Raw genomic sequence first — 23,540 nt, 5'->3', positions numbered from 1 at the left:
TGTTTAAAATAGAATGGAATAACAGAATAATATGAAACGGAATAACTGTGAAATGATGCGTGTTATCTTTGCAACATAGCTGGTAATGGATGAGCACCAAATAATTCTCAGTGCATCAGGACAAACTGATATTCTACTACAGGCGTGTGTCCTCTGAATGATTCCTGAAACACGCAAGAAAGGTTCAAATCCAGTAATAACCGTGGGGGGTTTGAGGCTTTTTTTACTACGTACGTGGGGGAAAAAAGTCCACTAAGATGGTCTTGATTTATTCTCCGGTGTCATGGATGGGGACAGTGGGAGCAGACCACCGCTGTGCTGCGCATCACAAAGGCTGGTGTGTTTGGATTAAAAGACTGCATGTGGTTACTGTCACTGTAGACTCGCTCATCTGAGCTCCGACCACCAGACTCTTCGTAAGCTTAGAGTCAGTGTTTCTTCTTTCATGTGCGTTAATGTTTGGAAACCATAACTAATGTGCTGAGGAGGGAATTTCACCACTTCACACACATAAGCAAAGATATAATATATTAAAGGATGCTTTTGGGCATAATCTCATCTATCTTGGGATATTTCTGCGTGAGGGCTGTGTCACTCTTCCATTGTTATACTGTTCTGCAGTTGTTGTATGTTTTAAGCTGCTTTAATACTGAGCTGGAATGAGATGCACCTTTGCCATCATGCATCCGAAACCGTTGACACTCATTGAAATGTCAAAAAATCAGCCCCCTCATTTCCTGTGTGTAACCTGAATACTCCTGAGGCTGATGGCCCCGGCAATTCGAGCAGCGCCTTCAGTTCTGCTCAAACATTGTTATTACTTAGGTAAATGTCAGGGACGCCCTGGGTCACATCTCATTTTCTGTCTCCCGAAAACAGCAGCTAACGCCTTAAAAAAACAAAAAAAATCGAGCTCGAAATGTGCCCCACACTGGCAGGAAGCCAGACAGACAGAATCACAGAATGTGGCATTGAAATGAAAAACTGGCAATCATGCAATCTGCTTCTCCATCTCTGTTGCGAGAATGTACTCTGTGTGTACGTGCTCGCAGAGTTATGATCTCATCTTCTGGTCCTGACTGTAGTTGATGAAACATAACTTCCGTCTATGTTGTGCTACATGAGGGCTTAAAGGAATATTACACCATTTTGGGGGAATAAAATAAGAGTTAAAAATATAATAATATCACTTAAACATGTAAAGATCTGGCTTATCTACGCAATGGGAATGTGTAAACTCAGCATTTACACCCGAGTCAACTGACAGATTTTTATCACTTTGGCTCGGCTTGGCTAAATTTCCTCATCTTGCCTGCGGGTAGTGGGAACGGAGTCAATAAGCGATTTTTAGTGGGATAAACTACATTGATAAAACCTGTCTAGACCCACTAATTTTGTTGGAAAAGCAGTTTAATGTTTGTCTGTTAATAACTGGGCTTAGCACAAAAGCAAGAAACAGGAGGAAGCAGCTAGCCTAGCTCTCTCTGAAGGTAACAAGAAACGCTTAACCTATAAATAGCCTACAACTAAAGCACACAAATGATCACATTAAATTTTTTGAAAATTACAATTTGCAAACTAATTTCTTGCAGTTTCCTCTTGTTTCCAGTCTTTGTGCTAGGCTAACCAATTGCTAGCTGCAGCAATTTATATTAAACAAGTGCGATAGCTGTTTCCCCTACTTCCATTCTTTGTGATGAGATAATCGGCTGGATTAAATGCTAGCTGTAGCCAGTTGTTTGAAAAACAAGTATTAAATATATGAGGCGACTGTTTCTCCTTGTTTTCAGTGTTTCTGTTAAGCTAACCAGTTACTAGCTGTAGTCATTAAGGCTACTTGTATTGAACGAACAAGGTGGCTGTTTTCCATTTCCAGTCTTTCTACTAAGGTAAGCGGCTGCTAGCCATGACAATTTATTAAACATACTTGTATTAAACTGATGAGGTGGCTTTTCACCCCTCGATCCAGTCGTTGTGCTAAGCTAACCTAGAAGCTAGCCGTAGCCATTTATCTAACATGTATTAGAGAGGCGCCAATCCTCTCATTAAGCTAACTTTCCGCCAGAGAGCATGTGAGCATTTCCCATTACATCAGGCTCACACTTAAGGCAAATGACAGAGTCCATGAACTGCAGCCCATTATTTTAGATCCAAGTTCTGGTGACTCAGAGGTATTACGAAATGGCTAAAATATTGCGAGGACTGTGTGCTAATGATGACCAAATCCATTTCCTATGGCAGGAAACCCTAACGCTAAACATGTGGCTGGCGTAAGTAGTGATTACACCGTCCCCAGAAGATTGATCGGGACCACGGCAGCAAAAATGGCTGTGCCTGACTCTGTCTTTATTCATGCTCATCAACGTTAGTGTCGCTCAGATTTAATCTTACTCCAAGTATTCGATGAAGGAGCCTCCTGAGTGTAGGCCTTGGTATCTGGATTTCCTCCTCAGTAAATCAAAAGCTGGCTATTCAACACTTCAGGTTTACTTCCCTTTTCTCCCCTTCGCTCTTTTGCGATTGTGGATGATGGGTATTCATTTTCTTCCTCTCAGCTTACTTGCTACAGTCTTGATCTAGTGAACAATGACGACTCTGTGTTGAGGTCGTGGCAGCATATCTGTCCCTGAGGAGCTATTTCCTCTGGAACAGAAACGTGATCAGAGTTAAGAGAGGAGGGATTATGTTTAAAACTAAAACTAAAACCCCTGTCTGCCTCAGAGTCTCCTTTTCCCTCTGGATCAGCTACACCCTCCTTTTTCAGGACGCAGAAGCCCTCATTGGTTTTACCTCTGGCTTTATTATCTTCCCCTCTTTGTGCTGGAGAGAATTGTCTGTTATCTTACAATTTCCTGACCAGTGTCACTTGATATCTATGTACTGCCAGCCTAAGCATCTCTGAACTTTCTATTGTTCCTTGAAGCACAGATTTTTACTGCAGGTGTCATTGATCTACAGCAGCACGCACTATCAATTACCCTCCTTTGTGATGGCAAATCCAGCTTCTCTGGCCGGAGTTTAACTCTCTGTTCCGATCTGTTTAACAGCCCCATCTGCTTTCCGGCAAAAATCCTTCAGTGAAACAATAACAACCAGGACATGAATCCTTTTTGTAACGCTATCCAGCTCTTTACCCCGTGTGATGGTGTAGACCCAACGCAGCACATCAACTGTCCGTCACACGCTGCTCCACACTTTGGGCTTTGGCGACTGTAACTTTCAGAGTATTTTTGGCTGCTTTACAGCAACAGTGACCCTCGTTTGAACCTGTGCCTCTGTTCCTTTCTGCGAAGTTCAAAGTCAAAGCCTTTTCCTGCCGTGCAGCGCTGCTTCCCCCCAGAGGGATGCACTTAGTCTGAGAACATGTGGTACCATCTTGAAACATCTCTGATGCGATAAAAATACAGGGCGTGCTGGAGTCTGGAGGGGCAGCACAGACCGAGAAAATTACGGTGGTGAGCTAAATGCTAATGTTTGTGTGACTTATTTGGAATTCGGTCATAATTGAAAGTATGAGGCGAATGCAACTTTTGACCCAGGGCCCAGAATAAACAGTTGGCAGTGTTTGTTTCTGCAAATCATGGATATGTTAATTATGTTGCAGCTTTACATTTATTTAGTTCCCATTTTCAACTTTCTGTGCTCGTTGGGTTAGGAAGAGATCCTGATTTGGCTCTTCTGATTCTGCCTCCACAAAGACAACTGAACACGGTCGTCACGTCTCTGGTTTTGGGCTGCGCATTTTCCCTGATGCCTCATCAAAAAAAGACGTCCAGTTTTGTTGCCAGTGACATGGCGGGAAACCGTCTAGGCGTTTTGTTTAAAAATTCCCAGCGGTTTCATGCTTTGAAATGTTGAAACCCTGTGCTGAACAGTGGTCACTGTCTTGGCTGCCTTCTTACTGTAACACCGCCCCCATCCCCTCCACCTCCAGACGTGAGTGTTAGCTCAGTTACACGTAGTAGAATTCATCGTCTTGTGAGTCGTTGATACATGTCAGGAAAAAATCAAATAACGCAAACGTCCCAGGAGCACAAAAATCATTAGGATTCATCCTCTGGGGGTCACGAATTTACTAAACTTCACACCAGTTCCTTCCAGGAGAATGACTACGTGCTGCTAGTGAGGCTAAAATCCCCCTGATTCAGGTGATTTAATCTCTTCTGTCTCATCATGTGGGTGCGCACCAGGGAACAACAGTGCTGCAGTGCCGTGTTGTCGACCAGGATTCAAGATGACACTTCAGCTGCATATTCATGCCATGACTGGGCAGAGCCGACAGAAAGTTCTTTTCTTGTTTTCACCAAAAGCATATGACTCGCGCCCTTTCATGTGAGAGGAATGAAGGAAAAATATCAACATATCGAAGACAGACATCTGAGAATTTTCCATGAGACGCAGCGAAACGAAAAAATGCAGGCAGAAAAAACACTTGGCAGCTTTTTGATATTGACTCCTTTCCCTCCCTCCCTCCCCTCTCTCTCCCTCTCTCTGTCTCTCTCCCGGCTTGGAAGCACTTGAATACAAAGTTCAGTGAATTGTTCTGGCATGGCAGCTTGTGTGTAATGACTTCTGACAGCAGTGGAGACAAACTGAAGAGCATGTCTGTCTCTGCATGAGTATTTACAAATCTACTCTCGGGAACCGCATTCCAATTCTGGAAACACTATTATATGCAAGTCGCCATGAACAACCGCATGTTGAGGATGCATATCCGGAGGCGCTCGTTTGAAATAAGTGGAGGACGGGACTGTAAAGGGAAACCGGCCTCATATTTCCCTTAGAACCATCGGAGTAGTTCGGTGTAAAAGTAAAGAATCTAAGTGATGTATTGGGGTAATTTAAGAGGTACAGTTTGGGGGAAAGCAGCTGCCTGCTTCATCATACAGAGCCGCCGGCTCCACTGAATCTGGCCGTTGTTCTTGATCTGGCCGCCGTCCAACGCTGATGGGATTTTGGTTCTGCTCTGCATTATGAACTCCTTCTTAAAAAGTGAAATGCAAGCGTGGTCAGCGTGTGTTCCTCCAACCCGACCGCCAGAATAAATGTTGGCAGCTCTAGCAAACCGCGGAGATGTCGAAACTGTACATTTCTTTATGTCGCAGCGTTATATTTCTTTAGGTTCAGTTTTTGACTTTATGTCGTGACGACTCCGTGCTTATTGTCTGGTTCGGGTTTAGGCACGGAAACCACTTGGATAGGGATCGGAAAGGATCATGTTTCGGCTTAAAATACATGGTTTTGGCACCACGAACACATCTGGAGATGCCCTGGCCTCTTGTATAGATAGTCTTGTCAATTGTCGCCACAAACATGGTCGGAATTTGTTCCGTGGTCTCATTAAAAACATCCACTGGTCTCACACTTAGAAATGTTCAAACATAGTCATGAACAGGGGTCACTGGCTTGCAAACTTCACCGCGATCCCCTCTGCCTCAAGACATGGAAGTCAGCTCATACGCGTAAGCTGATATAATATAGTATGTATGCCCACGTTTCATTCTGGCTTCCAGGCTGCGTCCTTGGTTTGTTCCCAGTTGTTGAAAGGAAAGCTTCATACAGGCCTCGCGAAAAAATAAGAGGTACCCAAAATTTGCACATAAGCGAAAAAAAATAAAAATGTTGACTGCTTTTCAAAAAATGGCACAAATCCATCTCTGTTACGAGCCAGCTTTGACCATAGCGGTCTTGGCTGACGTCAGGCTCCTTATGCTGTTTAATGGCGACCCTTGAGCCGTTCGCCATTTGGGCTCCACTTTGATGTTGCTTCAAAATTGAGTCTGCAGTCATCCTGTTGCTCTGGTATGCCAGCTGGAAGAGGTGGGAGGGGGGGTGTTTGGGGTTGTTTGGCGATGAAAAACTCCTCTGCTCTCGTCTTGACTCCTCTCTAATCTCTCTAATTGGTATCGAGGGGTCTAAGCGTCCCCCGAGAGCTGCCAGATCTCTGCGGCCATAGCGTGGTGATGTGACGGGGTCAGGGGAACGGAGTTATTCCAGTGACTGACTGGTTTTCTGTTTCTACGCTTTGTTCCTCTTGACCTCGAGACCCCGACACGTCCATTCTGTTTTTGCTCCCGGTGGCTTCATGCTTCTTGTTTGTTTACTCGGTGTGAGACTGCAGTAGATACCCCTCTTCACGCTCTTTGTCCTGCTAAGTGTTATTGTAGGGAAATAGGAAACACCCTCCACCAAAAGGTAAAGTGGCGGGTGTTTAGGATCTCACGCCGCTGCTTGCTTACACTTGCACAGAATAGGCAGTAAAAAAAAAAAACAACCAAATGTGTCTTTCATTTTACATTTCTCATGTAAAGGCCGGTGCTTTCCCAGCTCGGTATCTGGGAAGCACAGTTCTTAAAACCTCTGAGCTGTCACGTCTTTATTGGTGTGTGCAAATGTGTCAGTGCGGCGTTCACGGGCGTGTATCATAGCAAGCTACCGAGGCTTGTTATGTTTCATGGTGAAAAGTGTAAGACGGGAGCTCCGCATGTGTTATAACAGCTGTCGTTTCTCCCTGCGGGGAGGCAACACGGTCCCAGTGTTTTCCAAAGAAACTGCGCCTCATTACACGCGGGCCTCGTCGCAGGGACGAGCAATTATTCGAGGATCAGACCACAGCGGTCGAACGATAAATCAGTTGAAATCCGAAATTCTGCAGCGGCGTAGTTGAAAGCGTGAGATTTACGGACCACAGCAAACACCACTCATGATATCTATCTAAAGTTTAGATTGTCGATACAGATATGAAAGGTTGGTTGAAGACACATCAGCCACACATTTTTCTCACAACAGACCTGCCATAGATTTACCTTTTTATGTCGTCCTCTCAAATCATATTGACTTTTTCTCATTTTAAACCATTTTTGGGTACTTTCAGGCGGACCCGCCTGCAAAAATTGCTGCACGGGCCCCTGAAAAAGACCGGTGACTGCGTGAAACATTACATGACATTATTATTTGATCCCTCTTTTACTTCCATTTTCTTTTCTGGCATCACAGTTCGCTCCAGCATCAGCTGGTGGTTGGTTCTGATCAGTACATTTCTCCGGTAATGCCTCCAGCCACCCTACAGTGCAACGTGACGCTTTAAAGCTGCCTGCGAAAATAATGACTCGTAGCATTTTTAGAGTTTTATTATGAAACAGTCTTTATTTTACAGAAAACACTAATAAAATGTGCAATTTAGTTGTCTAATCTATACGGTAACAATACATTTTAATTCTATACAACCTTTCAAAATCAAAGTTACTTGGAGCTTCACAAAACAGAGTATCATACAGTAAAAGGAAGACAAATTAAACAACTAAATCTATCTATCTATCTATCTATCTATCTATCTATCTATCTTTACCACCATATTGCTATATAAAAACAAGAACAAAGCACAAATGACTTCATATATATCTTCGTAATGAGGTAATGAGCAGAGAGTTTCTTTCACCACAGTTTTAAAAACAGTAGCGTGCGTCACTGCCAAGCGGTGACGACAGAATCACAGCAGTTTATCGGACCAATCGCAGGCGGCCTTTGCAGTAACCTAATCAGCCCATCAGCTCGCAGCCCTCATCACAGAGCCGCTGCTGGCTGAGTGGATGCTGGTGGAGAAGAGAAGGCTTGATGAGTGAGTTCAGGAGCGAGGATATATCGCGGAGAAAAATCTGGAGTTTAATGCGGTTTTGTTTTTTTGTGGTGTTACAGGTTATCCAAACTTTTCCTCCTCTTTGCGCGCCCTGAACGAGCGCACGTAAAGTCTGCAGACACTGTGGGGAGCTGGAAAGTTTTGGACGCACGTTGGAAGTTTTTTTTTTTTTTTTTTTTTTTTTGTATCCCAACATGATCGGCTCGTTAATGACACCCTCGATGAGCTGTGGCATATTTTCTGGCGCCTCGCTGACTTCAAGTCTCCGTCCTGGTTTAACGTGGTTCTGACGCAGCGTGAAGGAATCACAGAAGCCCCGATGAAGACTCACATTTTTAAGATTCATTCTCCCTGGAAATGGCAAGCCGTGCCATATTGATGGAGCGGGCGGCGGTTCTGATAAGCAGTGTGTTGATCCTAATCATCGGCTTATGCGTCGGATCTCCTAACCACAGTCGTCGGCTGGTCTGCTGGAAAGCCATCCTGAAGTGCCACGGAGAGCCGGAGTGCCATTACGCGTACGACCAGTACCTTTACGCCTGCGCTTCTGTCATCAATGGGGGTCGTAAGAAGTGTCCCAGCCACTGCATATCCTCTCTCATTCAGCTCAACCTAACCCAAAGCGGCCCGGCTCTGGAGGACTGCGACTGCGCCGCGGACCCGGTGTGCAGGGGCACCAAACGAGCCATCGAGCCGTGCCTGCCGCGGACCCGCACCATGGGCTGCACCGAGGCCCGGCGGCAGTGCGAGGCGGACGTGCCCTGCAGCTCTGCCATGAAGGATTACTTGTACCACTGCAGGAAACTTTTCGGAGGGGAGAGGTGCTCGGACGGGTGCCTCAAGGTGATAGCCAACATGCGCTCCATCCCGAAAGCGCAACAGCTGGACACGTGTGTGTGCGACGGCTTGGAGAGGAACATTTGCGAGTTTGTGAAAGTCAGCATGAAGACCCTCTGCTCCGATCCCAGCGATGGGTTCGCGGGAAGCGGCTTCTCGGACGCCGAGGACGACGGTGATGACGACCCCAGCGGGCCGGTGGATTATCCGTACGTGGAGAGCTCGAGTGACTCCAAACCTGGTCAGACTGTGCTGAATGTCCTGACCACCATTTTGGTTTTAACCAGATTAATCTGAAAAAAGGAAAAAAAAAAAAAAAAAACTGCTGCCATGAACAACAGAAATCAACTCAGCAGCCATTCTGGACAATTCAGCTCTAAAAATCGGCACAAATTCGCACAATTCAAGACGATTTGCTGTTTGTTAATCACGTCGAAACAAGCGTGTGCATCAGATCAATAGTTATGTTTCAGTTAAGACTCTCAGAAATGTTCAGATCATGCAGAAGGAGCCTATATAAAGATACATCGTACAGTATATTGTATAAACTTGTTTTTTTAGTCAAAGTGTTTGTTTATGAGCTGAGATTTGCACTGTATGAGTAGGTGAGTCACACTATTCTACTGCGTTATGACCACAGAGGAGGAGAAATGTTCTGTCTAAAAGTGCCTACAAGTCTTTTTTATATATATATACTCACCATGATGTGACCATATCAGAGGCGTGCTGTGAAAGCACAGCAGTTTTTCTTTTACCAGCCTTACAGAGACTTTTTTTTTTCCCTCCTTCCCCACAACCCCTTCATTAGAGAAACCAAAGTTGATGTTTGAAGCCGCTCTGATGTGTCTTAACGGCCAGATACCTGCAACAAGAAAAAGCTCTTAAAGAGCGAAACACTTGACTTTGTAAACATGGATGTGTGCCCAAGGTATCAAGTGTTAACTCTGGGGGAAAAAAAAAAAAACTGTTCAAACAGACGGGAGAAAGGTGAACTCCTCCTCTCTCGAGGGGGATTTGCAGCACAAATGGAGCAAAGAGGCGTCGGGTCAGTTTGTTTATCCTCACCACATGTGTTTGTTTGAAGTCTTCAGAAAGACATACTGAGAAAAAGAAAAAAAAGATGTCTGGGTGAGTGGAGGTATCAAGTGGCCACTCTGAACACACACCTCTGAATGTACATGCACGTGAAATCAATAAATAAGAGTTTTTACAATGAGTCTTGTCAACGTTGTGTGGCTCTGTCTCCGACTTTTTGCCTTCTTTTTTGAAAGATTTAGGCCTCATGAAATAGTTAAAAGTGATCCACTCAAAGTAATCCCAGTTCTTACTTAGTTTGATCACAGTGCGACACATAAGTTGTGTGAGCGTTAACCTAAATGTTTTTCCACTCGGCAGTGTTGTTAAAACTGCCCAAAAGTCATACCCGAGTAAAAGTTAAGATTAAGAGTTTGGGTATTATTTTTGTTGAAAGTGAAAGTAACCCACACGAATAGTACTTGGTAATAGTACTCTGATTTCAAATGTACTTAAAGTGACAGTGGCAGGCTTTTGCTTATTTTTTAACAATCGCTGCCATTGCTGGATTTATGATTTTGTTTATTCTTTTAAAAAAAAAAAAAAAAAACAACAATTTAAAGCCTATGATAGCTTGTGTTTTTCAGAGTTAAGTCATTTCTCATAACCGAACTAGGTTAAAATTATCCTCGCTGCGTCAGAGAGAAGACGAAGAAAACACCTAATAGCGAGAGGACTGAGGCACAAGTGGAGGCCTCAGCAGGAGTACGACTACGAGCTGAACTTTCTCACATAACTCCTCTGTCTTCTCCGGGGGATAGCTGTCTCCTCATGCTTCCCCCCCCCACCCACTCCCTGAAAAAGGGGGTGACGGAGGAAAAAAAAAAAAAGAGTGAATGAAGTGCCCCCCTGCATTGTGCCGCCGCGCCATTGTGTATTTTGCGTCTCGCATAATAGAGGTGCCACTCGACTTCTCCTCCAATCAATGGGCTTGGAGGGCCCGTCTCTTCTCCCTGAAAAGCAACATGGCTGCCCTCAATGGTTTCAAGGCCCATTATTCCAAGTGAAGGAGGGGGACGCTTTTTTTTTTTGTAAGTGGCTGACGGACTCACAACATGAGTCCTCAGGCATGTAAACAGACACATGCGCCGCTGCTGCTATCTACTGATGAAAGATCGCTTGATAAGCTTGAAAATAGAAGGCATAAAAACCTAAAAAGCGGCAGCATGGTGTCTTCTAAAGAAAAATCAACAAGCCGTGAGCTCATTTGCGGCTCATTTTTCTTTCCGTCATCACCCCTCGAGACGTGCGCCGCATGATTGACAACAGCAAATGTGAGTCTGCTGAGCTTTAAACTGTCAAATTGCATTGTTTGGATTGTTTTCAAGGCCAATAAACTCTTCTGTAATCAACGTTATGACTTCAATTATGCATCTCAGTCCAAAAAATACCAGAATAGTTTTGAATGAAGAGGAAGTATTCTGGGTGCGGACCCTTTTTCCCCCAGATGTTTCACACGCGCGACCGCGCATAAAATAAATCCGGCCTCTGTGAAAGGATTCAAACCGCCATCAAGTTGTCAAAACGACTGCGTGTTCAGTGAATAATTACGTTAAATGCTTTCAGAGAATCCATCGGGTCGACTGATTTAATCACAGCCCAAACAGATCTTCTTGTGTACTTTATCTTCGCATGCTCCTGTTTTCTGTTTCATGTTATCAGTTCAGTCTTTTTTCTTCTTTTTTTTTTTTGTTATTTTTAATCTGGCTGTCATATTTCACTCTTTGAAAGTGATGGGAAGGGAAGGATGCTTTGGGATGTTGCCCGACCTGACCGACAATCCCAAAGCGTCAGCGTCAATCAACGTTCTTACAAAGTGAACCTGAACTAAGCTTTTACGGTTCGTTTGACTACGTTTACGTCTCTGAAAATCAATAATCATAGTACCCACTGAATCAACTGTCATACCTTTTAAAATGGGTTATAAATGGGTCAGTAATGTCATTAGTAAACGTCTTTCCTCTTTGGAGTGGATACAGCAGGTAAGACTTCAGTATCTTGGCGGAGGAACTGTGACTTGGTTGCGACCAGTGATGGAATGTAACTGAGTACATTTAATCAAACACTGTACTTTTACAACGATTTTTGAGGTACTGTGGCAAATACTTTACTTTTGACTCCACTACATTTATCTGAGAACTCTAGTTGCTGGTTTAATGCTGCATCTTAGCCAAACTAGCACATTCTCATAGGTACTTTTTTTATAAAGGTAATCAGAATAACAAAAATAAAACAGATTATAATAAACACTGAATATTGGACGTGATAATGGGCCAGTTTGACCATCAGTTGGCTCATTTTTTACAGTTTATACATATATTTAGCTTTTAATCGTACTTTTAGAATGACTTTTTAAGATATTCATTGCCAGAAAATGACTTGTAATACTTAACCTGTTCTTCCCCGAGTCCCTTTTTGAGGCTCCTGCTCGAAAACGACATGCTCAGAATAAATAGGGTATATCTCTGTAATTACAAGCTTTATGTGCATTATCTTGGTATCACAATAAAGGTGACACTTGTGAGATTCCATCAGAGGTGTAAGCATCACTATTGATGCAACCGTGTCAGAGTAAATGCAGATGGAACACAGCATAAATGGAAGAATTTCTTCCCTCGCCTAAAAATAAACCTATCATGTAAATATGTATATATGTCTATTTCTTCCCTTTTTAATTGTATTGCTTATTTTTGCTATTGTTTCTTTTCTTGTAATATGTTTCTGTTTTTGCAATATTCTGTCGCTGCTGTGACAAACACATTTCCCCGTCTGCGGGACATTAAAGGATTTCTGATTCTGATTCTGAAAAAAATTCATTTTATAGTATATATCCCTTTGAAAATAATGCCACAGTAGCCTAAAAACTCAATAAAGCCACGGAACAACATCTGGACATCACCTGTGAGACGTTTGATGCTGCTGAAATAAAGCAGAGAAAAATTACAGAGGTTTTAATGAAGAAATGCCTCGGCGTCCTCAAGTTTGGCACATTTTGGCACAATTTGGCACCATTAGTGCCATTTGAGATTTCTTAGGTACCAAGTTGTAAAATTCATTTCATTTCATTTAAATGTCATTATGGGTCTAAGAAAAACCGTTTTTGAAGAAAAAAAAAAGATGACCCCCCCTCTTCAAAGAAACCCTACAAAAGGACTACATTTGTCTCCAACAGGAGCAGATTTATTTATACACTATAATAATACAACAATAACTGTAATAATATAATCATAATAGTAGGAAAATAGTAATAAAAAATAGTGATAATGTAATAATAATGATGTGCAAAAACAAAAAATTCTGCAAACAACTATTTACAATCAGACACCAATCCTTGGCTTGCACAGCCACAGGTAGAGGCAGCAGGATGTGTTATTCAAGCATTTGGCAGCTCGTCGTGCCACTGCTCAAAACAGTTCTTTTTTGCGGTGAGGCACAGGGGGACATTGCATTTCCTGCAATAAATGGGAGTTTTCACCCTCTTTATGCCGGCGTTCTGGCACCTCTTACAGTACCTCCTACTTTGACTCGCGTCCGTACTGTAATAACGCGGCATGCAGGATGACGCTGGAGCAGGCGTGGAGGACGACGCTGGAGCAGACGTGGAGGACGAGCCTTCAGCAAAGGCCAGCATTTCAGTTGCAAGCTGCTCTCTGAAGGCCTTCTGAGTCAGAACAGGAAGAGACTTCATCCTGCACAACTCCTTCTGCAGCAGGAAACTGTTGACGATAGCTATGTCCACGAAATGGTAGAAGAAAGTCTTGTACCACTCCATAGTCTTGTGGCGTACGGTGTAATATCCGATAAGAGCATCGGACAGATCAACACCGCCCATGCTCTTATTATAGTCCACAACTGCATCAGGCACAGGCACTGCCTTTGTGCTCCACACCCCGCCCTCCTTCACCTTGCGCTGAACAGTCTTCCCACTGAAAGTCTGGTGGAGTGTGGAGCACAGCGTCACCTCCCTAGTGTCCATCCACTTCACAAACAGCAGTTTGCCTCTCCTGATCCAGCGCATGTCCCCCCGCTCTGGCCTTTTCGGGAAGTCGTTGGCGGACGTTTGTGGGAATCCGACCCGGTTCCTCCTTATGGTCCCACAGCAGGCGATGTGTTTTTGGTGCAGATCCGTGAAGAGGGCAGGACTGGTGTAAAAGTTGTCTACATATAAAATGTAGCCACCGCCAAGCAGGGAATAAGGCAGCAAGTCCACAACGGAGGAATAGCTCAGATCACGAGCTGGGCTGACGTTACTCCTGTCACTCTTCCCCGTGTACACAGAAAAGTTCCACGTGTAGCCTGTCGCAGAGTCAGCGAGGACAAACAGTTTGTAGCCCCACTTAGTAGGCTTGTTCCTCATGTACTGCTTCATGCTGATCCGAGCCTTCGACGCCACCATTCTCTCGTCAATACAGATGTTTTGAGAAGGCTGGAAATGAGCCTTGCAGGCCGCCACAATGTCGGTGTACAGGGGTTTTATTTTGAAGAGCCGATCGTAATCCGGAGTGTTTCTTTTGCGATCGTTGTCCACATCTTGTTTGGGGTTGCTGAGGTGCAGCGACCACAAAATTGTTTCAAACCGGTCGCGGGACATCTTCTCGTGTGGGAAGTGAAAGTTATACGGCCACTGTTTCCTCCAATAGTCTCCTCTGTGGTGGACGTGCACGAGGCCGGTGAAGACAACGACGCACAACAACATGTAGAATTCTTTCACCGTCAGAGTCTTCCACGTGAACTTGCTGCCAGCTTCAATCCTCCTGGCTGCGTTGGTATTGGTGTTGTCGATAATGGTCCTGACAACGGACGCACTAAAAAACAACTGGAAGAGTGCCAGAGGGGTCCACGTTGCGGTAATGTCGAAAGTGGGACCGGGGTCCCGGGCAGGCGTGAACCTGAGGGGGTCGGGTTTTTGGTCTCCCTCCTCTCGGTTGTGCCACCTCTCTCCATCCTGTGGCCGGGCTGGAGTCGGGGGAGGAGGAGAGGGACGCCGAGAACCGCGTTGTGAGCCAGAGGGCCTTGGAGGCTCATATTCCTCGCTGTTGAATAAATACAAACAACAATATATTTATATACTGGCAAACAGTTGCTCTGAAACTTCGCAGTAACACGCAGTCCCATGTCCACTGCCGGAAATCAAGAAGACACGCACCTTTCTCCTTCCTCTTCCACCAGAGCAGCAGGCAGACTTCGTTGACGCTTTGCCTTCCTCTCTGGTGTTCTCTTTGCTGTCCTCTTCAATGGCTGGCCACGTGGCTTGGTTGGAGTGAGAAGGGGAGGGGGAGGGGGAGCAGAAGCACCTTGGGAGCCACAGGTAGAGGGCCCTGGGTGCTCATGTTCATCCTCACTGCTGACATAAACATAGACAATGTATTTATATATTGACCTACAACTGCACTGGGGTATTGAACAAAAATACACCTATCCCCCCCCCGTATAAATACCTGAGGTAATATAAATAACTATGTCGCACTGGAGTATTAGTGGCAACTATCAAAATAATACGTCACGAAGAGTGGAAACACCATAATAAGTCTATTGCGTCTCAAAATAAATGAAACGCAATAGCCGGGTCTCATATAAGGCTGGGGCTTTGTTTACAAGAACAAATAAAGGTCGGCACCAGAGTGATGACATGACACCGAATTCCACAAAAAACAATTCTGTAAACAGGGTTCGTACACATTTTTCAAGGTCAAATTCAAGCACTTTTCAAGCACTTTTAAGGGTCATTTTCAATATTTTCCAGCACCTTATTGCTGGGGTAAAATACATATCTACAGGAATATATAAACTCATTATTATTATTGAGTTATTAATTATGTACACTGTATTATGCTGTAAACATCTAAAATTATGTTTCATAATAGCAAAAACTTCAGAAATTAATTATCCAGTCTGATCCCAATTTTGTGAAAAAGACAGAGTTATAATGTCAAGCACTTTCAAGCACTTAAACTAAAATCCAAGCACTTTTCAGACCTTGAAAACACAACATTGAAATTCAAGTACTTTCAAGGATTTCAAGCACCCGTACGAACCCTGTGTAAATGTATTTATAAGTACAATTGAGATTACGTACCTTGAATCAGATTGCTCCGGCTGTAGCAGGCTGTCGTCGTCAGAAAACGAGTCCTCAAGAGCAACGTTTGCCAAAAACGTCAACGCCAAAGCTTCTTCTCCGCTGTATTTGCCCTTATCACTTGACATTTTGTCAAAGAAGATAAAAGAAATAAAAGCATCAGAACAGCTAAGTCCGTGTGTTCTGTTGTTGTGTCAACAACAGCGGTGCGTGATGAGCTCCGTTGTCGTTGCGCGCGGCATTATCTTCGGTCCCCATTGGTCAATCTTGAAGCACGACACCTCGCTGGAATCGTAAGAGCCAATAGAATCAAGTTCTGCGCATTTTTGTCACGTAAACCACACGACTAGCGAATCACAAAGCGATAAGGATGAGTGACACTACGTGAGGGACAGGCGCTTTGACCCAATCAGAGCCTTTGAAAAGCGGGCTAAGCATGTGAAAGAAGAGTAGAGATTCTGAGCTTTCTGTGGGTATGCAGCATGTGCGTGTGTGTGTGTGTGTGTGTAAGCTACATGTTGCTGCTGAGGGGGGTGTTGTTACACTGCCTGATTGCCCCCGCCGGCGGGGGCTTCACTGTCACTTTAAGCCAGCACACCTTCGCTTTCCCATATCATTCATAGACAAGAACATGTATATATACACACTGCACTTGCACTCTGGTTAGACTGAATTGCATTGCAATGACAATAAAGTTGACTGAATCTTATCACATTTTCATTATTACTCTACATTAGTCTTATGTATAGCACACATCAAGCATCTGTTTGTTTTTTTTATCATTAAACTGTAACATCCAATGGTCACATACTTCTCTTCTCTCTTCAGATGCTTTTTAAAATATTTCAGCACAGCAGAGTGACACAGCTTTAAAAGGCTGACTGGACATCTCTTCTAACTGACACAGTGAGATGAGAGTTAGTTTACAGAGGAGCAGTTCAAATAAAAAGCAGTTGCACATTTCCCAAAAACAAAGATGGGAGAGTGTCAACATGACTTTTGTAACAGAGTCTTAGTCAATGCTGAAAAAAAATCAAAAGCAGCTGGCTGATGTACTCAAACAGAAATGATAGCTTGCACTGCTTCTGCTGCTTAATGTGTTTTCCAAAAGAATACAGACTTAATAAGGAAGGACTAAAGGACTGGAACAATGCCTCCACTTGCTGAAGGTTCACGAGGATAGCCAGGAGCACAATACCCACATGGCAACATGGAAGGAGCTGGAGGTCGTTTTGCAAAGCGGTTGACAACTGATAAGAGAGAGACGGCACTCTGAGGCTGAGAGATAATATGTTTGCACAATGCCTTATTTATATGGTATTTTTATCACGTGTTTCTTTCTCCAGTTTTTTATTTGGTGTGATATTTTTGACTTAAAAGAAATAAAATCTTGAACACATACTTGCAGTTTCTGTGCGAGTGTATGAAAATTGATTGTGAAATTGACTGCGATGCAAGAGGGCGCCGGCTAAGATCTTGCCGAGGGCGCCAAGCTACTCAGGGCCGGCACTGACCAGGAGGATATGGAAACTTTCTTCAAACTTTGTGTAGATGAAGAAAACTTGAAAATCAATGCCATGTTCCTCTAAGAGTGATATCATATGATCTGTACCTCAGACAAAGACCAGTACATGTCCACCCACTTTCAAACATTATTATTATGATGATTGTTGAAGTTCTTATTGTCATTGTTGTTGTTATTATTATTATTATTATTGGTGTTATTAGTATTATTATCATCATTATTATATTACCATCATTAATATCATCATTATTGTCATCATTGTTATTATTATTATTATCAACATCATAATTATTGTCATTATTATTATTATTATTAACATTATTATCATGATGATCCTCATTAATATCATTTTAGTATTTCATTAACATTTTTACTGTTTGCCTGCTTGTTTTATGTTAATGTTTGTTGTTGTTAAATAATTTGTTGTTCAATAAAAATTAAAAAACAGTCCAGTGATAATTTAATTTTGATAACATTAAGAAAGAATCTCAGGTTACATTTGATTATGATAAATACACGTTAAAATATATTCCTTTTTTCATCATTTAATGACTAATTAAGGTACATTCATTATGGTTTCTTGTCCCTCTTCGTACACTGTATTAAACAGTTCTTAAACTCTTCTTTCACTCTTTTCCTTCACTGGGCGCCGGATGGCTTCAGTCTTTTGGACCTTGTGGTTCGAGAAGCCAGCGTGGAAGGAGACAGGAGGAATACATAAGACCAAACAGGAAGCATCACAGTGACGGCGGAGTCAAATGTTGGAGAGTGGGCGGCGTTAAACGTTTAACTCCGCCCACATTGAGGTCTGCGGGTCTGCAGTCAGGGGCTTCTCCTCCAACCCCCTCCAACCATTAATAATTGTAATGCCTTTTTATTATTGTTGAGGATAATGAAGGGATGAGAGTCATACGAGGGGCCCCAGACCACTCTTTGCCCTGAAATGTTTTCAATTAACTTCTGGCACCAGAGGAAAAATAGGAATGTAAGTGTGTTTTTTTTTCCCATGCCAAAGCAGAAAAGAGTCGACGGGGGCCTTTGGTGCAGAGGACCAGAACATCATTAAAATTGCTTCATCATAACTCAAACTGTTGCTCGGAACAACCTCCCCTCTGCCCCGCCCCGAGGCCTTCGCCCTCCTGGTTACACTAAGGAAAAAGAAAAACAGGCAGCCTGACGTTATAGCTGGACTTTGCGGACGATATTCAAACAGAGCAGCGTTGTATTTTATCTTATATCATTATTACTTTTGCCACAATTGCACATCATACGTCATTGTATCATGCATGTGGATGAACATCCAGAAATACAATATAAGCGCGTGTTCGTAAAGTGTTCGATGTCAGTTCAGGACAGCGGCAGTGAAACATCTCCCTCCCTCCTCAAGTCTCAGTGGAACTTTGCACAACATTTCAAAAAGCTGCTCGGGCGGCCAGACTTTTTTTTTTCTGTCCAGCCTATTTTGAAACTCCTGGACTAAGGCGAAATGTTTCTAATTCAGTGTCCGCCTCATGTGGACCCGAAGCGAGATGGAATCAAAAATAGTTTGAAACAGAGAAAGATGGGAAAACCTTTTTTCGAGAGAGCCACCGAATGGACCTTGTGGCGAGATTGTTTTCTCAACTTATATTAAAAGTGCAGCTCTCCTCCCCGTGAGAACGAGTTCACGGCAGTACAGCGGAGCGTGTGGTCGACACGGCAGGCCGAACGTTTACTTTTATGCATATAGCAGGCTAATAATCTAATTAACACTGCCGGTGTCATGGTCTTGTGATTTTTGGATTTCTAGCTTGTGCTCAAACAAGCTGCTAAAGCAATGAATTGATTAGCAATTGACAATTTCAATAAGTTTGTCATGAGCGTTTTTCTTCTTTCTCGCGTCTTTAACTACTTAAAAAACATCCCCAAATATTTGTGAATGAGAATAATCTTTTTGTTTTGCAGCTGTACAAGATCTAAACTTCAACCTAACTGCTGAAGGAAAAAAACCCCAACACATTCCTATATATCTGGCTCCTGTGACACACAAACTCTTACTTCCATTGCAAGTCAGAAGGAGGAATTTCTGAGCCAGTGTGTCCAACTTCCAGTCTAAAAGTGTTTCAGTACTACAGTCTCTCTATCTGGAGCATAATTTTACCATGAACTTGTGAAACTGTGACGTTCTTCCCTCGAGCAACTGCTTTGGATGGAAGAGGTCCACCGGTCATATTAGCAATAACACGCAATTTGATACGCCTGCTTAGACTTTCAAAATAAAGCTCGCTGAGAGTTCACATATGACTTGAGTTTGGTTAGGTAAAGGAAAATATCGCAAGTTTCCTCATTAAAGGACGTTACATGACTTTGGTAACATGAGTTAGAAACATTTCACTCTTAATTCTTGGTCACAAACGGGACTCAAACCCCCGTCTTTGTGGGTAAAGTCCAGAGAATGACCCATCCAATCACCCCGACCACCACCTGACTTGGACTTTCTTGCACTTTCTTGGCGCTTCGAGTAGTGACGCTACAGGGTTAACCGCAGTGTCAAAATTACAAGCTCAAGGCCACGAGTTGGGAGTGAGGACAAACTGCTTTCAGCTAAAGCCAAACGGAGTCGTAGCCCTTATAAAAAGTTGAACACCCGGTTATGTAACCTCTACAACTTTGACAGAACAGCGATCACTTTGACACTGTTGCTGAATTTCCTGTCACTTTCCAAAACAACCATTAAAATGTCAACCGGTGAGATGTTAAAACACATTTAAACACCAGCTGTAGAGTTGACACAAAGTCAGCAAACTTTAGTAATGTCAGTAATGTTACACAACAAGGTTAGCTGGCATTGGCCGCCATAAGCTACAGCTCACACCGGGCCATGTCAGTATACGTCTGAGTACGCTGAATTAAACAAGGGGGAGTTTTATTGCTTGTGAGTCCAACTTTGACTGTCAAAAAGGAGCTTTGCATCATTATCTTTTGTACATGTTGTACAAGAATCCACAAGATTTGGGTTGCGTTTCGACCAAAAATAAACAAACTTAGCCAAAGCAAAGTGAAGTGAATAAACCCCAGTGACCCACGGTAATTGGGGGTTAGTGGGTGGACTTGAGGAAGGCAGTACCCCGGGCTTTTAGAGAGGTGGGAAAGGTGGAGGAGGGGTTGATTTATGATTGAGGGTGAATGGGGCGGGGGGGAAGGGTCCGGTATGGGAGAGGGGGCTGCGCTGGGTTGAATGTCAGGGATTTTAAGCCTCCTTGAATTATGATGCAAAGAGGGAATATCTAATCAGCCAATCGGAGAGGTTTCCTCTATCTGCCCTGGCTGTATATGAATTGTTCCCTTTAGTTGCCTCCCCTGATTTCCCTCCTGCAGCCCAGCCAAAGAGCAGCGGTGCAAGGTTTTTTGAGGGAGTGAGAGGAGAACAGGAGGAGTGGGGGGGAGAACACAAAACATAGCTGACAAGGGGCATAACTTCATTTCCACGGTGCTGGGACAGCTGTGTGGAGTAATCTGCCGTAGCAGCCCTCTAAAACTTCAATGCCTTTAGTGACCCGGGGAAGTGGGGAGGGGGGCCGACTCCAACTGTGTCCAGGCGTTTAGGAGTGCGAGGGGGCTCCTTTCACACCCTTCTAAGGGCTTTTGTTGAAAAAAAAAAATATCCCTTACCTCCTTTTGCACTGAAAAGCACGGACTATATGTTTATGAGATGAGGCAACAATGGCTCACGTTTGAAAGCAAACCTTAGAATTTATTTTAAAGCTTTTGTAGCGTGCAAAGTGAAGGATTCTGGGATTTAAGTAAAGTTTTTGTGAGGTAAAAATGAACTGTGTGTTCTCTGTTTGCCAACATTTTATTTTTTCCCTTCAAAACTAGCTTGATAAGCTTTTTTTTTAAAAAGTAAGTTGAATACCTTTAATGTTTAAAGCAAGATGTATGTTTTCGCGTTTCTACTCAGAGCATAACGTGCAAAATGTTTTGGTTAGAATTTATCTTAGATTGCAGATTTTCCCTTTGGATATCTCTGACATTCACACTGAATATGTCTATAATTGTAAAAGTTTTTGAAAGTCCTCATTTAAGCTTTAAATGTTCACCTGTTACTCCGTTTATAGTACGAGTAAATATCAGCAAAAGAAGAGAAAAAGAGGAAAATTGGGCAGTCTATCGATGAGGAGGGGTTCATTATTTTGTGCTAACGGTTCTGTTGAAGACTGAAGAAAGAACAAAACATTTTCGACTAAGATAATGGCCCGAGGCTGGGTTGCTGTCCGCAGTGAATGGGGTCTCCCCGGAGCTCAATAAGGTCCCAAAGTTTTACTCTATTATGCTGACATCCTAAAGGCCACGGGGTACCACCCCCAGCGGTTACCTCTCAAGTATGCATTCATCAGCCCCCGCTACACACACACACACACACACACACACACACACACACACACACACACACACACACACACTCCTCTCTATTTAAGTGATGACAGGAGGCAATATTCACAGAAAGCCTACTGAGAGCGGAAGAAGAAGTAATAAATAAAGCGAACCCAGAAGGCCCAAAGCTGCTCAGGTCATTTTAAACAAATCCACTGCGCAAGTCCTGCACTTTATTATTATTACAAGACAGACGTTCAGACGTGTTTTGTGAATCTTACTCGTGAAATTTGACATGGGAATCAAAACTTTGACATGTGGAGAAACAATATTGCCACATGTGAACCGGACACTTTCATCAGCGACCGGCTTTTCTCACATGTGTATTAGAATTCCCACACGTGAAACTTCACGCGCGTTCAGACGATTGGCTTTTTGATCTCGCGTGGGAGCAAAAACACCGCAAATTAAACCACTTGTGTGAATTACATACATTTCTATGTGACTGGCTTTCTGTAAAGGGTTTTTAAAAATGATTTGGGACTCATAATAAGCTATTTTCTTTTTCCGTCGTTTGAAATGTTCCCCAAGAATTCCCTCCTGAAAATGTCTCATCTAAACGAGGCTGAAGAAAATACTGACTGTAAGCAACTTTCCATTTTTTTTTTTCTTTCTAGGCGTGTGCACATTCATCAAGACTGTGCAAGACTGCAGCAGTACTCTCACTGCTGTTTGCTTAACAAGGCCCTCTCTGACACAAGGATCTTCAGTCATGCTTGAATTGTTGACGCTGAATGACTGCACTGTGAGTTTTTAATCCGGGAGCAAACGTGGGAATCAAAGGCTGTTAAGCTAAGCAAACAAGACAGTCGACCCTTTTTTGCCAATTTTGAGACCAAACAGCCTAATATCTGGCATTTCTCCTTCCCTTTGATAATGCATAAAGTATGGATGGAGCCACTGTGTCTGAAAAGTGTGTTAAACATGCATTTTTTTCTAATGGCCAGAAGGGGGCGACGCCACCGGTCCCAAAAAAGAGGATTGTATGCAATCGTATGAGACGATGACCCAACTACTCACTTGATTCATGAAATAGTTTCCTGATGAGTTCATGGTCTCAATCACAAGATAACATGAAGGTCATTTTTTCATTTATGGTCCCATTTAGAGTTAAAATAGACGATAAAGTCGGGTGTGCTTAACTGCGTGGCTACCTTGAGATTGGTGTCTTCAGGTTCTCACTCAGATCCGGGCAGGATGTCCTCCACAGCTCCACCCGCTCATCCAAATACGGACCATTCAGACACCGATGCCAAACTCGAGGCTTCAAAACGGTCGCCCGAAAAACCAATGGATGGCGTCACGAGGGTTAAACTTGACTTTTCCATGTAAATACACAAGGTAGACTTTGTATTTTCATTCTTTGGAGCTCTTAAATTTGCTTGAGGACAGTTACAGTAAGACATGGAGTAAGACACCATTTATGCCACTGTTTGTGTTGAGAACTTAAGTGAAAACAGCCCTAAACTTGGGGGGAAAAAGAAGACACCAACGAAGAACATTCTGAATTATTATAAGACTTATTTCGCAGTCGACTAACTTGCAGTATTTTTTCTTTCCCCCTCACGTGTTAACCGTCAGAGAAATACAGTTTATTGGAAGCAGATGTGCACAGTTTGTATCTGATGAATTATTTTTTTTCCCCCAACACGATCTGCAGCGGTATTAACGGACAGCCTCGTCTCCAGCGTGAGGAAAACGTGTATATCGCTGGTGCTCTTGTTCCCACTTGAGTTCTGACTTTACTGAAGCACCCTTCAACAGAAGACCGAACTTAAAAGTTATTGCACATTATCAAACACGAGGTTTCAGGAGCTGTTAACGTCAGCTGAGAAAACTAGAATGCATATGTAACGCCGTGTTTATGTCCAACACCTTAATCTCTAGCAGTCCTCTGTCAGGTCTTTCTCTCTCTCGGTCCTGCTTCCACTCATCTGGTTCTCATTTGCACGGCACAGCCAGCTGGAATGTGTCCGTGC

General features: G+C 43.4%; 2 protein-coding genes across 3 annotated transcripts; one reads left to right on the top strand and one right to left on the bottom strand.

Moving 5' to 3' along the window:
• Window positions 1–7,586: 7,586 nt before the first annotated feature.
• On the top strand, window positions 7,587–9,689 carry gas1b (growth arrest-specific 1b). Its single transcript, XM_030434675.1, has one exon. It carries the CDS (start codon window positions 7,994–7,996, stop codon window positions 8,768–8,770), a length of 777 nt encoding a protein of 258 aa, XP_030290535.1. The 5' UTR covers window positions 7,587–7,993; the 3' UTR covers window positions 8,771–9,689.
• Window positions 9,690–12,701: 3,012 nt separating this feature from the next.
• On the bottom strand, window positions 12,702–16,323 carry LOC115592376 (piggyBac transposable element-derived protein 4-like). Of its 2 annotated transcripts, none has more exons than XM_030435017.1 (3): window positions 15,624–16,323; window positions 14,694–14,891; window positions 12,702–14,580 (listed from the first exon to the last, which is right to left on the bottom strand). In XM_030435017.1, exons 1-3 carry the CDS (start codon window positions 15,749–15,751, stop codon window positions 12,921–12,923), a joined length of 1,986 nt encoding a protein of 661 aa, XP_030290877.1. In that variant the 5' UTR covers window positions 15,752–16,323; the 3' UTR covers window positions 12,702–12,920. The 2 variants fall into 2 exon arrangements, with proteins under 2 accessions (XP_030290877.1, XP_030290878.1); XM_030435018.1 differs by having other exon boundaries at window positions 14,694–14,888.
• Window positions 16,324–23,540: the final 7,217 nt, after the last annotated feature.

The sequence above is a fragment of the Sparus aurata genome, chromosome 12, assembly GCF_900880675.1.
Source record: "Sparus aurata chromosome 12, fSpaAur1.1, whole genome shotgun sequence".
In the NCBI taxonomy this organism is placed as follows: Eukaryota; Metazoa; Chordata; class Actinopteri; order Spariformes; family Sparidae; genus Sparus; species Sparus aurata.
This window is presented reverse-complemented; position numbering and strand designations above follow the sequence as displayed.